Below are 16,584 nucleotides of genomic sequence, written 5' to 3' on the forward strand. Positions count from 1 at the left end.
GGGTTTTCTACAAATATCGGGTATATTTTTATGCATCACAGATAACTATAGTGGAAGCATGCACTCACCGGCCACTTTATTAGGTATACCTTGCTAGTAACGGTGTTGGACCCCCTTTTGCCTTCAGAACTGCATTAATCCTTCATGGCATAGATTCAACAAGGTACTGTAAATATTCCTCAGAGATTTTGGTCCATGTTAACATGATAGCATCACGCAGTTCCTGCAGATTTGTCGGCTGCACATCCATGATGCAAATCTCTTGTTCCACCACATCACAAAGGTGGTCTATTGGATTGAGTTCTGGTGACTGTGGAGGCCATTTGAGTACAGCGAACTCATTGTCATGTTCAAGAAACCAGTCTGAGATGATTTGCGGTTTATGACGTGGTGCGTTATCCTGCTGGAAGTAGCCATCCGCAGATGGGTACACTGTGGTCATAAAGGGATGGACATGGTTAGCAACAATACTCAGGTAGGCTGTGGCATTAACACAATGCTCAGAATGTACTGATGGGACCAAAGTGTGCCAAGAAATTATCCCCCACATCATTACACTACCTCCACCAGCATAAACCATTGATAAAAGACAGGTAGGATCCATGCTTTCATGTTGTTGATGCCAAATTCTGACCTTACCATCAGAAATCGAGACTCATCAGACCAGGCAATGTTTTTCCAGTCTTCTATTGTTTCAATTTGGTGAGCTTGGTGCCAATTGTAACCTCAGTTTCCTGTTCTTAGCTGACAAGACTGGCACTGGTGTGGTCTTCTGTTGCTGTAGCCCATCCATCTCAAGGTTCGACGTGTTGTGCACTCAAAGATGTTCTTTTGCATACTCTCTATAAACCCTAGACATGGTTGTGCGTGAAAATCCCAGTAGATCAGCAGTTTCCAAAATACTCAGTCCAGCTTGTTTTCGCACCAACAATCATGCCACAATCAAAGTCGCTTAAATCACTTTTCTTCCCCATTCTGATGCTCTGTTTGAACTGCAACATATCGTCTTGACTATGTCTACATGTCTAAATTGAGTTGCTGCCATGTGATTAGATATTTGGGTTAACGAGCATTTGGACAGGTGTAGCTAATAAAGTGGCCGAACAAGTGGAGTGTATATTACAGTATTTATTTACCTCAGCTGACCAGTTCACTAAAGTTATTACTATATCATGATGTACCATTATTATAAAGTGTTTTAAATACTTTAATATGAACAGGGTATGATACTATAGTATGGTATAAAAGCAATAGTGTTTACTATAAATTGCTATATATATTTTTTGTGTTTTTTTTTCAGACTCTAATAACATTCGTGAACAAGCACTTGAACAAGTTAAATTTGGAAGTGTCGGAGCTGGAAACTCAGGTATAACAAAATATTTCACCACAGTCTTGTAGATATGGACATCTCAATGTTCTGCAATCTCCTGCAGTTTGCTGATGGTGTGTACTTAGTCCTGCTGATGGGGCTCCTGGAAGGATACTTCGTGCCCCTCTATAACTTCTTCCTCATCCCTGAACATTTTGATCACAAGGTATTACTATTTACTGTGAAAGTATGGTTAATAATTAATACGAAAATTCTATAAAAGTAAAAAAATAGGAACCAAAACCTGGTCAAAATATCCAGTGTGACTACAGGGGTTCAAGTTAAAGCCCATGAAGCTCCAAGAACTCCAAGACCCCTTTTTAGTTCATAAATCCAGTATTATGCTTGTGTGTTGCGATGCTGACTATATCGACAATTAATGCAACAAAATGTACCTATAGCAACACATTTTACGTTTCGCAAAAGGCGATTTTCAATACCGCTGGGCTGTATGTATTAGTCCACAGAGGATCTTTGTAAATTCTGCTTATCCATGGTCCATATTGGCACCTCTGTCTGTTTTAAAATCGTTCCTGATTCTTCTTTGTCACTTAATCACATTTTTGGTTTTCATCATATGTTTCAATGTAGGTCCATAATGTTGCTTTTTCTTTTGAACTGATGCAAGATGGTGACTTGGAGAAGCCAAAGCCCAGACCAGAAGGTAATATTAAGCTTTATCTTGAAGAACCTCTATACCATAGGTCTTAAACTCTATTCCTGGAGTGCTGCAGCTCTGCACAGTTTTGCTCCAACCCTGACAAAGCTGATCCAACTAATGAAGGTGTTCATGACTCTTTTGAACACCTTGATTATTTGAATCAGTTCTGTTTGAAAGGGTTGGACTAAAACTGTGCAGAGCTATGGCCCTCCTGGATTTCAGTTTTAAACCTATGTTCTACACAGAGTTCTAAATCCCTTCTTATTAGCGACATCGGTGGCCATTAATTTAAGTGCAGCCAGTAATTTTCACACACAGAATGCACACCTGTATGCTTGCGGCAAAGTTTATTTGAATTCTTTCAATAGAACTAAAATGAAGTTTAAAATGTCTTTTCAGCGATACACCGAAGGCCCTATACCTCAAAGAACGTTTTTTTCATTCATTGTTTGAGGGAAGGGCGAGGCAGTGGCGCAGTAGATAGTGCTGATAGTGCTTGCCTCACAGCAAGAAGATCGCTGGGTCGCTGGTTCGAACCTTGGCTCAGTTGTCGTTCCTGTGTGGAGTTTGCATGTTCTCCCTACCTTTGCGTGGGTTTCCTCCGGGTGCTCCGGTTTCCCCCACAGTCCAAAGACATGCGGAACAGGCAAATGTGGTAGGCTAAATTGTCCGTAGTGTATGAGTATGTGTGTGAATGTGTGTGTGGATGTTTCCCAGAGATGGGTTGCGGCTGGAAGGGCATCCGCTGTGTAAAAACTTGCTGGATAAGTTGGCGGTTCATTCCGCTGTGGCGAAAAAGGGACTAAGCCGACAAGAAAATGAATGAATGTTTGAGAGAAAAAAGAAATTTGAAAAAGCTGAGTGCCCAAACGAACTACAAAAAGGAACTTTGAAAAAAAGTAAAACCACATAAATTCAATTAATTTAATAATTTGTTTGTTCATTCATTCGTTTTTTCATTTGTTCGTTTGTTAGTTCATTTACATCCGCTTTTCCGGGGCCAGGTCGCAGGGGCAGCAGTCTAAGGAGAGAACCCCAGACTTCCCTCTCCCCAGACACCTCCAGCTCCTTTGGGGCAGAATCACAAGGCATTCCCAGGCCAGCCGAGAGACATAGTTCCTCCAGCGTGTCATGGGTCTTCCCCAAGGCCTCCTCCCCAGTGGGCCACACCTGGAACACCTCCCTGGGTAGATGTCCAGGAGGCATCCAAAACAGATGCCCAAGCCACCTCAACTGACTTCTCTGGATGTGGAGGAGCAGCGGCTTTACTCTGAGCTTCTCTCGGGTGACAGAGCTCCTCACCCTCTCCTTATGAGTGCGCTCTGCCACCCATCATTTCGGCCTCTTGTATCCGAAATCTTGTTCTTTCGGTCATGACCCAAAGCTCATGACCATAGGTTAAGATTAGGAACATAGATTGACTGGTAAATTGAGAGCTTTGCTTTTCAGCTCAGCTTCTTCTTTACCACAACAAACTTGTACATCGACCCCATTACTGCTGCCGCTGCACCGATCTGCCTGTCAATCTCACGTTCAATCATCCCTCATACTCGTGAACAAAACCCCAAGATTCCTGGAGGGCTGCAGCTCTGCAGTTTTGCTCCAACCCTAATCAAATATAGCTGATCCAACTAATCAAGATGTTCAAGACTACTAGACACTACTAGATCAGCTGTGTTTGATTAGGGTTGTTTGAGACCTATGCCCAAGACACTTTATCTCCTTCACCAGATGTAAGGAATTTCCTCCGACGTGGAGAAGGCAAAACTTTTTTCAGTTCATTCTTTGATTTTATTTGAAGTATGCCAGAGCCTTAAGGATGCAGTGTTTTTTCCTTAGCAAGGCACTAAGCATTGTTTGTACACGAAACACTCTAAACTGCAGCAGTTGAACAAGTGGTAATGGTTGACCACTTTTGGAAGAGCAATGGCATTTTCAGCTGCTCAAAATGCTTCAGTGAACACACACACACCTAATGCTGAACCAGATGTTGTCTACGCTGCTAGAGCGATGTTTAGATGAAAATTTTTGAATTTGAGTGAGATGCTAATGGTCTAATCCAATTCAATGATTTGTGCTAAGCTAAGCTAAAAGTGCTTCTGCCAGTCCTGGGGCCTCATGTATCAACGCTGCGTACGCACAAAAACTTTGCGTACGCCAGGTTTCACGCTCAGAATCGCTCACGTTTGGATTTACTAACAATGAACTGAACGTGGGAATATGCGCAGCTCCACGGCAGCTTTCTGGCAGGCGTACGCACATTTTTTGTGCGTGTCTGTTTTATTTCCATTGGCGACTCCTAGAGGCAGTTGTGTTAAATTCCTCTCTACAAAGTGTCTGAGCCTTGCAATGGCAGCTGTATGAGACGGGTTCAGCAGGTATATAAGGTTTCCATACCATACATTTGACCAGCTAAACATTAAAGCGCAAATTGCAGCAGTCGCCTGTTTTCCCAAAGTAATCTGAGCGATCTACTGCACGCACATTGCTATAAAGACACTATCTGAAGATGAATTTGCATGAGTTAATCAGAAACATTTCCATTCAATAAATGTGCAAATAAAATATGATGCTTATTGATATGAACTTATTGATGATTCCTACTTGTCTTTCTCGTGATAAATAGTTGGCAAAATCTGATATGTAGCGGGGCAAAAAAAAAGAAAGAGTTCGTCAGACGCTGGATTCGAGACGAGTTCATGCTCGAACTTATCAATTCATGATCACATGCGTCTTACGAGGTGCGCCACTGAGACTGTTAAGCGTCCCGCAACATTTGACAGATACAAACCACACTATTTCTTTTGTTAATGCACTCAGTGCGATGTTCAGACCCGACTGTGTTGACCGCATCAGCTAAACTCTCCCACTCTATTTTTTTCTTATGTTGTTAATTCCGGTGAACAAACTTGCAAATAACACCGCTTTTCTCCGGTCTCCCTCCGAAAGCAGCACCTCCAATTCACATTCTGTTCAAAGTTTCTCTTTTTGCTTGCTTTTGCCTTTGCTTTTTCGTTGGGTTTTTCCATTAGCATAGTCATTAGCATATTCATACGGGGGAGGAGGCAGGGAGGGGTTTTGTGCTCGTGCATGTTGCGCTCAGTTTCACGTTCATTCAGATGTACAAAAGAATATGCGTGAGATTCGGCGTACGCAGTGTTTCATACATCTGAAATTTTTTCTGCGTACGCACATTTACAGCTTTGTGCGTACGCAATGTTTTAGTAAGATTTCCACGCAAGTCTTCGTACATGAGGCCCCTGGAGATTGGCTGAGTGGGTTTTAAAAGTGTTAAACCCAACTGTATAACTGTAGGCGAGATGTAAAATGAGCATATTACTAGTTTGTCACCTAGAAGGTATAGCCGTAGCTCTACAGGTAACTCACACCCAGCCTGGTCACATTTTTCTTAAAATTGTACACCAGAATGGGTAAATAAGCAACAATCCCAGATGATGTGTAGACAAGTACCCTATTGTGTATTTCATTTCCATCATGGATAATTTCCAGCTAGTCCCATCCTAGAGTTTAGATCAGGGGTGGGCAATCTCGGTCCTGGAGGGCCGGTGTCCTGCACAGTTTAGCTCCAACCCTATTCAAACAGACCTCCCTATAGAGTTCAAGTGATCTTGAAGACACTGATTAGTTTGTTCAGGTGTGTTTGACTAGTGTTGGAACAAAACTCTGCAGGGACACCGGCCCTCGAGGATCAAGTTTGCCCATCCCTGGTCTAGATGGTGTGTAGTAGTATCTATGTATTATTTTGTACTGAATGAACTTTCCTCTAACTTCCCTTATATTTTTACCTACATTGGAAACTATGTCCAGCCACTCATTCTTCTCAATATAATTCCCCAGCTCCTTCTGGCAGATTATTCTCAGATTATTACATTCTTCTGAATTTAAGCACATAAAAGCAGTCCTAGCATTCTATGGTGACTGTAAATAAGCATATACAGGATTGTCCTTCACATTAAATTTGTTCTTGATGCAATGTCTAATTTGCAGGTATTTCCAGAAGTCCCCTTGGGATCCAATATCATATTTGTCTACTAGATCAGAGTATAAGCATTTCCTTTAAGTTGCCAATGTTTCCAAAACTGTGGAGCGTATCTTTAAAGAGCCCATATTATACATGAAATAAGGTCATATCTTGGTTGTAAGGGTCTCCAACAACAGTCTAATAAGCATGCAAGAAAACACTTTCATGGTCTTATAATCTGCATTTATTTTTACCTAATTATCCCAGCGACTCCCGTATGAATCGTCCAGTGATTCATTTGTTCCCAAACCCCTCCTTAGCGCGAAGCTAATCTGCGCTGATTGGACCGATGACAGTCTGTTGCGATTGGTCGACTGCCTTCAGTCAGAGAGTGAAATGCCCAACAGCTAATCAGCAATATAAAAGTAATCACAGTTCATACACGCTTGATAGTGTAGGCGTGGATTTTAGCTGCCAGTGGGTCAATGTAAATACAGTCGATGGACTTGAAAATACAGACGACTGACTATTTTATTGAGCAAAAAATCCAAAAACTGTCAAGGAGATCTCCTAGCTTGTCTCACTCTGCTCTTTTCACAGACACAACCACAAACACACATATTGCCCTCGTCCTTGCGCCCGCGCACACACACACACTAAAACACACACACACCTCCGGACAACAACGCGCGCGCACACACACACACAAACACACACACATACCTCCGGACGACAGCGCACGCACACACTACCCTCGTCCACGGAGCTCCGTAAACAAAGCAGCACGCGTCGCGTTTTTAACGTGACTTTGCACGCGATAAGAGAATATAGCCAGTTAACCTGATACAGTACACGCGGTTACAAGTAACAAATCACAACTAAATACATTTGCAAGCTAGAGTCAACGAGGCAACAACTTTAATCGCATGTACTTACACTTGAGAAATGGAGGAAGAAACCCATCCTGACGTCCATCAGTAAGTTACTTTTTACTGATCCTTCCTTTAACAAACGCAGATGAAGTATTCTTTGTAGCATGTAGTTTGCAGAAGTTTCCTGTAGTTTCCAACTGCTTGGTTATAATGCTGAGGTTTCATCTTTGGGTAGAGACTCGATGATATCCATCTGCAGTGTGACTTCAATCGACCGGCATGTTTGTGTGTGTGTTTGTGGGTGTGTGTGTGTGTGTCTGGGTTTCTATGTCAGAGGGCGGGGCCGCAGTTTTCAAATCTCCCGGGTTTGCACGTGCACGTGAATAACTTGGTTTCGTTCCTACGTCATGACGAAACACCTAATGACTCGGTATTAAGGCGACTCGTTTGAAGCACTATGAGTCGACTCTTTTATAGATGAATCAACCGCTTTAAACACTGTACTCTTACAGTTTAAAGCAGGGGTCTCAAACTCAATTTACCTGGGGGCCGCAGGAGGCAAAGTCTGGGTGAGGCTGGGCCGCATAAGGGATTTCACAAAAAAAAGTCCTCAAATGTCATTATTAACAGTTTTAATTATTTCTTCTGAACATGAAGTGTCCTGAACATTAACAGAACATTGAGTGAAGATTATGAACAGTTCTTCTGAACATGGCATCTTTTGCCTATTTCTTGCTGCCAGAGACTTGACAGCGCTTCTTCTCACAAATCTGAACCACATTTGGCTTTAGAGCGGAAGCAGTTGAGACCCTCAGTATGGCTTGAAGATGATCATCATTAAGTCTAGACCTGTACTTTGACTTATTGAAGTCCTAGGGAAAAAAGTGGGGGAACTCACTCAAAACTTCCATTCCCTCACCTAAAAAAAGGTGTATATATGTATAAATAAAACACCCCCACCCCACTCCAGTCACATCAGTCTGTACCAGTCTGTATCTACCTATGATATATATATAAGATGCAGGGCAGGCACGTGCACACATAGGGCTCAACCTGTGCAGAGCACATGCCCTTTGTAGTCTTGCATAGAAAGTGCCCTTCCAAAATGATCAAAAGTGCCCCCGCGACGCGACACGCCCTCGGTCCCGCCCTTCAGTAGGCGCGCGATAACACCGCTCTTGAGTACGCGCGACAACACAGCTGATGAGAACGCGCGCGACAACACGGCGGGCGGGGAATGCCAGTGACCGCTGTGTACGGATAGAATCAGCGGAGCGGGGAGCGCTCTCTCTCCCCGCTCCGCTGATTCTGTCAGTGTACAGCAGTCGGCGCGGGCCACAAAATATTGCACTGAGGGCCGCAAATGGCCCGCGGGCCGCGAGTTTGAGACCCCTGGTTTAAAGCCTTAGCTGGATACTTCACTTCACTTAGAGCTGTGTTACACACTACATGGAGGGGAATTTTCAAAAACCCATAATATGGGCTCTTTAAATCAAACCCAGGAAACTTTCTAACAGATGTGTTGAGACTCTTGAGTCTAGATTGAGGTTATCTCATAAAGAAAAGTCATATATAGTCAGTATGCAGGTTTTTGTAGACAACCTTGAAATTTAAAAACATTAACATTAATGGATTTTTAAATGTATTTCTTTATTTAGTCATTTGGTTTTTTTTTTATATTTTGTAGATGTAAATGTATGTTCGGTGACATTTTCACAATATTTTCTCAGGTTCTTGCTGTACTAGGACTGCTGGAGATAATCTAGAGGTTCTTGTAATGAATAATGTGCTTCTGTTGTGTGAAACAGATGCCACACCGCTTGATTTAGCAAGGAACAGTCATGGCATGCTGCCTGATTGCAGTAGTTTATTGTAGTTAGGAAGTATCAGCTGAATTGATCTCCTCATTGCCTCCTCTACTGTTGCTGTTCAGCTACTTGAATGTGAAGATAATCAACAGATGGGGCTTGCGCTTTACTTTATTTAAAAGGTCTGCTGAATGTCCCGATTGCATGCTGCATTTACAATTGCATTTTCGTTTCGCTGCAAGAGAGTTCCCCTGTAATCACGGGGCTTAAACAACATCTGGTTAATGCGGCACAGATCATCAAACTGAGAATAAGCCTCATGGGCGGTTGTTACTAAATGAGGTTTAATGCAAAATACATTGATAGCATGAACGTGTTGCTGTTAATTATGAGCAGTGATTGTTCAATGAGAAACCGAGCAAAGGATTTAAATGCTGTTAGAGACTAAACATGAGATCGATGTGCGCTTGAGCTTGTTTTATTTGAGCACATACTTAGCAACACCCTAACAACCACTTAAAATCCCTTATGAGTATAAAAAGCACTTAATTGTATTGAACAAGCACTTGTACTTCACTACAGATTGTGAATGTACTTCTTTAAAAACTCATTGTGAAAATGTACCCCTGTATACATTTCTGGAGAGCGTGAGTTATGTAGCCAGAGGTATGTATGGCTGCATTTAGTCTTTAAAACAAATGCTACAAGGAGGTATGACATCGCCGATGGCTTTTGTTTATTTGTATGGACAATTTGTCTATGTGGATGGCTATTCCGCTGTTACCAGTTTGCCCAGTGGCTCATCGTGTACTTCGGTGGATTTAGGACACAGATAGGAGTTGACTACGACGACAGGGTTTGAGTCTGGCGAAGAACGGTTCAAGAAAGTGGGTAAAACTAAAAAGGCAAAAAATAAAATAAACAAGTAAAAACAGGGTGAGCATGTGGTGAGATTTAAAAAACGTGGTAAAAATTAGGCGGCTGCAAGGGCTTTCTTTTTTTAGATTGCTTTTGAAAACACTGTTGTTTAGGGAAGGATGTGGGCGGGTCAATCTGGGGGATTGGTCAGTCAGGCGACAGCGGCTTCTGGTGGATTTACAGGAGAACAGCAGGCACAAATGGCACTCGCGAGAAAAAATTGAGTTCTCAAAAAGCATACACAGCAGCCTCTGGTGGATTCACGAAAACAAAAACTGCAAAAAAAAAAAAAAAAAAAAAAAAGCTCCTGGGACGTATTTGGCGCTCTCCAGAAATGCATGAAGGGGTATGTATCCATTATGAGTTTGGGTTGAATCAATGTTATAAAATGAAATAAAAGGCCACTTAATGAGATTTCACTTTCATGATATTGTCACTAAATTTCATAATAACAATAAACGAATAGTTAACCCAAAAAAGAAAATTGTGTTATTAATTGCTCAACTCCTAATAAGATATTTTAGGAGAAATCAGAGAGCTCCCTCATCCTCTATTGACAGCAATGTCGTTTAAAATTCAGAAAAGGAAATATTGTCAAAATATTCCATGTGACATGTGGTTCAAATGTAATCATGCAGAGCGCCAAGAACACTTTTGTGCACAGAAGTGTTCAAATATTTTTTTTTTAAAACTGTATTTTAACAAATATAATATATATTTAAACATATCTCAGCATATACATGACAAATTTATTTAAAATCTGCATAATTCGGATGTTGCTGTAAAGGCTTTCAGTATTTCCGCCACTTTCTCATGACCATTCGTAACTTTTGGATTTAGTGGCCAATTTGTAGGAATTTGTTCATTTCATTTGTGCAATTTAGTACAGTTTTGTCATCGGCTCGGTTTTTGAGGTCGGTACTTGGTACGAATCAGCCACTAAACTGACAAAATGTAAAGTAGTTATGTTTTCTTGTAAAATAAGGCTGGTATTTCAGTATGATTGCGTGTTTCCAACTGAAATAAAATGTTAAGTAGGGGGCGGGGTTTTATTTTTGGGGTTTCGGGGTTTTAAACTAATGGTTGGAGGAGAATGGCTAAACTGCTACTCATGTGATAATGTGATTATACTACAGTTTAACATATCAACATAACTAGTCAAACCATAGGTCTCAAACTCAATTTCCTGGAGGGCTGCAGTTCTGCAAAGTTTTGCTCCAACCTGTAAGAAAAAATGATGATGACGAAGAAAATCTCAATGAAGATGTTTATTCAGCATAGCAGTCTCAAAATACATGGCAGTACCTTGCGTTCACCGGAGTCAGAATGAACCCTGAACATTCTTAAACTCAAACCTTTATACTGTTTTTGATGTTGCCTTTAGATGTTAATGAAGTTGCTCCTTGGCTGTTGACCCAGCTGATCTCCCTATCTCTCCATGTTAATGCAGTTTCAACACCATTGATGAGATGGTTCTTTGTGCACCACACCCATCCCCATTCTACAATTGTTACCATTTGGTTGAGATGTAGTCACCTCAAACAATGCAGAGACAAGACCTTGTTGACTTCTCTTTTCTCTCATAAGTCAGCCCTTTTGGGAAATGAGCATCAATTCACTATTTAGAGTGGAAGTTGGGTCGAGGCAGACTCATTTCTTACAAACACTATCAAACACAGCTGATTCATATAATTGAGGTGTTCAAAGTCAGGAACACCTTTATTAGTTGGATCAGTGTTTGATCAGGGTTGGAGCAAAACTGTGCAGAGCTGCAGCCCTCCAGGATTCGAGTTTGAGACCTATGATTTGACTAGTTATACTACAGTTATATACTATAGTTAAACAGCAGAAGTGTGTAAAACACTGAACATGAAACAACCACTGAGTGTCTCAGTTACTTTTGTCTGTTTAACTACTTCTGAAACTACAGATTTAAACATCAAGTTGTCAATTTAACCTCTATTGATAATTTTAACAACCTTTTAGATTCTTCATTAGATATGTGAATTATATGTTTAACCACCATAGAGACATGCATCAAATTTTACATCTGTCCATTGTCTGCTCATGGTGGGGTACATCCAACCTTATCCCACGAGGAAACTTTTTTACATTTTGTCAGAATTTGTACGAGTTCAGTCGTATGAAAATGTGCGATTTTTAAAAGGAGACATGGCACCAAACCCCACCCATATACCACAGCCATCACTGGGGGATGAGCAAATTGTACAAAATTGATATTGAACAAATTCATACGAATTAGCCACCAAATCAAAAAAGTTACAAATTGCTGTGAAATAGCGTTGGTACATCGCAGTGCTCAGCACATATGAGTACACCCCATTTTTAAAATGTACATTTTTTCCATTTCTCAGGGAATATGGATAATATATATTGGTGCATTTAAACAAAAAAGATTTATTAAACAGATACATTTTTTTTAAATAATATTTATGTCACAGAACATCTGTAGAAATGCAAAGATAATACATTTAAGTTCATGCAAAATATTGTAAGAACATTGCAAACTACTACATTTCAGCAAAATTATATATATATAGAACCATTGTTGTAAGTCATTTTGTTAGATTACCCCTAGATTTGTTTGATACAGCACTGACTAAACTAATGTACAGTTAAAGTCAGAATTATTAGCCCCCTTTTGAATTTTTTTTCTTTTTAAAATATTTAAGTATTTTAAATATATGTTTAACAGAGAAAGGAACTTTTCAGTATGTCTAATAATATTTTTTTCTTCTGGAGAAAGTCTGATTTGTTATATTTCTGCTAGAATAAAAGCTGTTTTTAATTAAAAAATATATATTTTTGGGACAAAACTATTAGCCCCTTTAAGCTATTTTTTTTTTTTTGATAGTCTACAGAACAAAGCATCGTTATACAATAACTTGCCTAATTACCTTAAGCTGCCTAGTTGACCTAATCAACCTAGTTAAGCCTTTAAATGTCACTTTAAGCTTTATAGAAGTGTCTTAAAAGATATCTAGTCAAATATTTTTTACTGTCATCATGGCAAAGATAAAATAAATCAGTTATTAGAAATGAGTTACTAAACTATTATGTTTAGAAATGTTTTGAAACAATCTTCCCTCCATTAAACAGAAATTGGGGGAAAAATAAACTGGGGCGCTAATAATTCAGGGGGGCTAATAATTCTGACTTCAACTGTATATGCACAAATATAATATTGTAAAGCATCCTATAGAAAATATTAAATTAAATGAGAGATTTGTGGGGGTGTTCTCATATATGCTGAGCACTGTATATGGGATTCTTTTCTGTCAAAATATCGAGGTTACATGTACAAAACTTGTAACATTATAATGCAAAAAATACAAAAAATGTATACCAAACTATATCGAATAATAAACAAGATGGTCATGGATGGAGAAATATTAAGCATGACATTTTAAACACATTTTATATTGCACAAAACTGAAACCTGAACTTAAAGTTTTCCAAATTGCGAACAAAATCCGTTTTTTTTTTTCTTTGTCCACTTTTTTGTCCATTGATCCAACACTTTAAATCAGGTTGCCTTTTTTGCTGTAACTAGTTTAAATTGCCTTGTATTGTGTGTAATCATAAATAATAACGATAGTAAAAAAGAGCTGTATGCACAACAGTGCTTTTTAACCAGTTTTAGACTGGAACATCTAGCATTAAATGTGTTTTCGAAGCCGCTCTTGACATTATCAGTTGTAATGTCAGGAATGTTGAGAGAAAAAAAGATAATGTTTCGTACTGAAATTAACAGTGCATCCAGTCACCTCATTAAACTGAATCATGTTCGTCTCTTTTATGTGTCTCTTCAGACATTGTCAACTGCGACCTCAAGTCTACACTGAGGGTCCTCTACAATCTCTTCACCAAGTACAGGAATGTGGAGTGACAGAGAAGCTCCAACATGCAAAAATGGCTCGATTTATTCAACCAAAATGCCCAGCGCATAGTCACAGCTGTATCAGTATTATTAGTATTTGTCTGTTGAATTCTTTTCTGTATTTTTTTGAAGTTTGAAATTGAGCCTAAACAGTAGGTATATTTATTCAGTTCACATGATTTTTTTTTTTTTATAAAATTCTGATTTGTTTAATTGTTATTTTAGAAAAGAATGTACTTGGAAATATAGGAAACTTAGACATACAGTTGGAGTCATTGAATTTTTATCCCCCTGTATTTGTTTTCCCTCAATTTCTGTTTAATGGAGAGTAAACTATGATTTTTTCAACACATTTCTAAACATCATAGTTTTAATAACTCATTTTTAATAACTTATTTATTTTTATCTTTGCCATGATGACAGTACAAAATATTTTACTAGATGTTTTTTTCCAAGATGCCTGTATTCAACTTAAAAAGGCACCTATTTTACCCCCTTTACCCCTAAGGCACGATAAGCCTTTGGTGTTTCCAGAATCTTTCTGTAAAATTTCAACTCAAAATTCCTATCAGATTGTTTAGCTTCCAGCTTCCTTTTTTGTTGTCTGAGTTTTGTTGTCTGAGTAAATTGTAGCTGTTTTTGTAGCCTGTGACTGCCCTGCAAATGTAAATGTGACTGCAGTGCAAATGTAAATGAGCTGCCACTTGTGTGCCTGCTTTTCAAGCTTTATGTGAGATAAACAGCAGTCAGTGATAGACAGAAATAGAGCTTATTAGTAAAGAAAAAACAAGTACTGTAAGTTTATTTGATGTATTTGTGGTGGAGTCTGTTCAAGCCTTTCTGAAATGATGAGTCTCACACAAATGCTGTTTGCAATACACACGCACACGCACACACACACACACGAACACATGCACGTGATCAAGAATTACATAGATTTTACTGACGTTATCACAAATATGCTCTGTTTTAAAAACGTTTTAAACTTATAAAACATAAAAATCACAGAGAGTTGGAACAGATAATTTAATCCCAGTTTATTTGCAAAAAAAAATGGTCTGTGGATATGTGTATTCATGTTATTATAGAAACATGCCGTCTGTCGATCAATTCGGTGGGTAGGAAAACCGCACTCCTATGTCACATTGCGGCGGGCCTCAAAATCACTTGGATTTTGGTCCTATTTTAACATCAGAAAAATTTTTAAAAAGAGACTTATTGTGTTTATATCACTCCAATATGACAGTGGACACACTATACCTACACACAGTTCTGTCCAAAAAGCTTCCAAAAGTTGATTTTAATCATAGGTGCCCTTTAAAGAGACATTTAAAGTCTTAATTAGGCATATTATGGTAATTGTTAAAAAGTCCTTGTATAGCAGTGGTTTGTTCTGTAGACAATCAATTAAATAATGCTTAAGGGGGCTATAATAATACAAATATTTTGATTATTTCAGAAACATCACCAAATAAAAGGTAATCACGTTCTTTATGTTCACTATTTGTTCACTTACTCATTTCATGATGTGGAGCAGAAAACAAGTGAAAGAGACAACCGATTACATCAGTTCTGTTTCTAGACACAGTTGCTTCACGCAAGGAAACGGGAGTGCACACGCGTTTTAACCAGCCGCGCGCATCACCTTAGCTATTAACCCGAGTGATTATTCTCTCATTCGGTATTCACCTGCTTTCTATTGCTCGAGCGAATGCAATTATTTTTGTCAATTGCGTTGCTTTTCACTTCTAAGATCGCCTTTGCATTTACATTGGACCATACCTATTGTCGAACCCTGCTTTTAAGAATTATTATCATAGTAAATTATTTTTAACCAGCCAAAGTCGCTAGTGGGAGTCTTACCCGCCACCTCTGAAATCTACCCGCATTCTGGCAGGTTGGCGGGTGTTAATGTCAAGCCCTGGTAAGTAATGTTAAATAAAAACCTTACAAAAATTATCAAATCAAGTTAACCATGATTGTTTTGAATATCTGTTATTGTTTGATAAACAAACTTTTGAGCAATTTCATGCATGTCAACCTTCCCATGAAAAAAAAATTAAGTTTTTACCAAAATAGCGAAAACCTTTCTAGGTTTTTTTGTGTAGGCTTGTATTTTACAGTGCTGTAAAATACTCGAAAATGTCTGTCAAGGTTTTAAACTATTATATTTGATATCCCAAAGTCACACAAGTCACATCCGTAACAAAGCTTTTTCCTCATAAAAGCAAAAATGTTAAAAAAATCCATCATTTTTGTTCTTTAATGAGCCAACTCTTATCCTCTTGATTAGCATCGTTTCTTTTGGGTTGTGCAGTTAAAATTCACAGAATTTCTACTAAGTATTGTGTAGACTGTAAACTTTCTTCCTAAAATCCATAACGCATCTTTATTTTCCTTGTTTAAAATATTTTTTTTTTTTACAGATTGATATTATAATAACTTTGTGGTTAGTTGTTTTGGAAAATATAAACAGATGTTTCAATATGGATGGCGTAGTGGGTAGCGCTGTTGCTTCACAGCGAGAAGGTCGCTGTATTGAGCCTCAGCTGCCAGTTGGCATTTCTCTGTGGAGTTTGCATGTTCTCCTCGTGTTCGTGTGGGTTTCCTACGGGTGCTCCTTCACTGTTCAAAGACATCCGTTACAGGTGAATTTGGTAAGCTAAATTGTCCATAGTGTATGTGTGTGAAATGTGTATGGGTGTTTCCCAGTGATGTATTGCAACTTGAAGGGCATTCACTGTGTAAAACATACGCTGGATAGGTTGGCGGTTCATTCCGCTGTGGCGACCCCTGATTAATAAAGGGACTGAGCCAAAGGAAAATTAATTAATGAATGTTTCAATATAATGTTAGCATATACGTTTTATGTGCATTTATGTTTTAAGATTTTAATGTTCTTGTCACATCCATAACGCTGGAATTGCTCTTTTAAAAGCCATGATTAAACTAATGATGTGCAGATCTCCTTTACCAGCTTTGTGTGTTCTAGAATTTATTATCTTATCAAAATATCGATATTTCAGTAATTTGGAGCAAATATGTAGTTTATTGCAAATAGAAATACAAT

The 16,584-nt window shown here is 39.0% G+C and overlaps 1 protein-coding gene across 1 annotated transcript in view; it reads left to right on the forward strand.

The window, feature by feature from the left end:
* Positions 1-14,308, forward strand: part of parvab (parvin, alpha b) — a 32,940-nt gene extending 18,632 nt beyond the window's left edge. The window contains 4 exon segments of the mRNA NM_001110471.1: positions 1,301-1,369; positions 1,437-1,538; positions 1,964-2,036; positions 13,447-14,308. Coding sequence (NP_001103941.1) covers positions 1,301-1,369; positions 1,437-1,538; positions 1,964-2,036; positions 13,447-13,523 — 321 coding nt within the window. The 3' untranslated portion in view covers positions 13,524-14,308.
* Positions 14,309-16,584: the final 2,276 nt, after the last annotated feature.

Source organism: Danio rerio, chromosome 7, assembly GCF_049306965.1.
Source record: "Danio rerio strain Tuebingen ecotype United States chromosome 7, GRCz12tu, whole genome shotgun sequence".
Taxonomy (NCBI): Eukaryota; Metazoa; Chordata; class Actinopteri; order Cypriniformes; family Danionidae; genus Danio; species Danio rerio.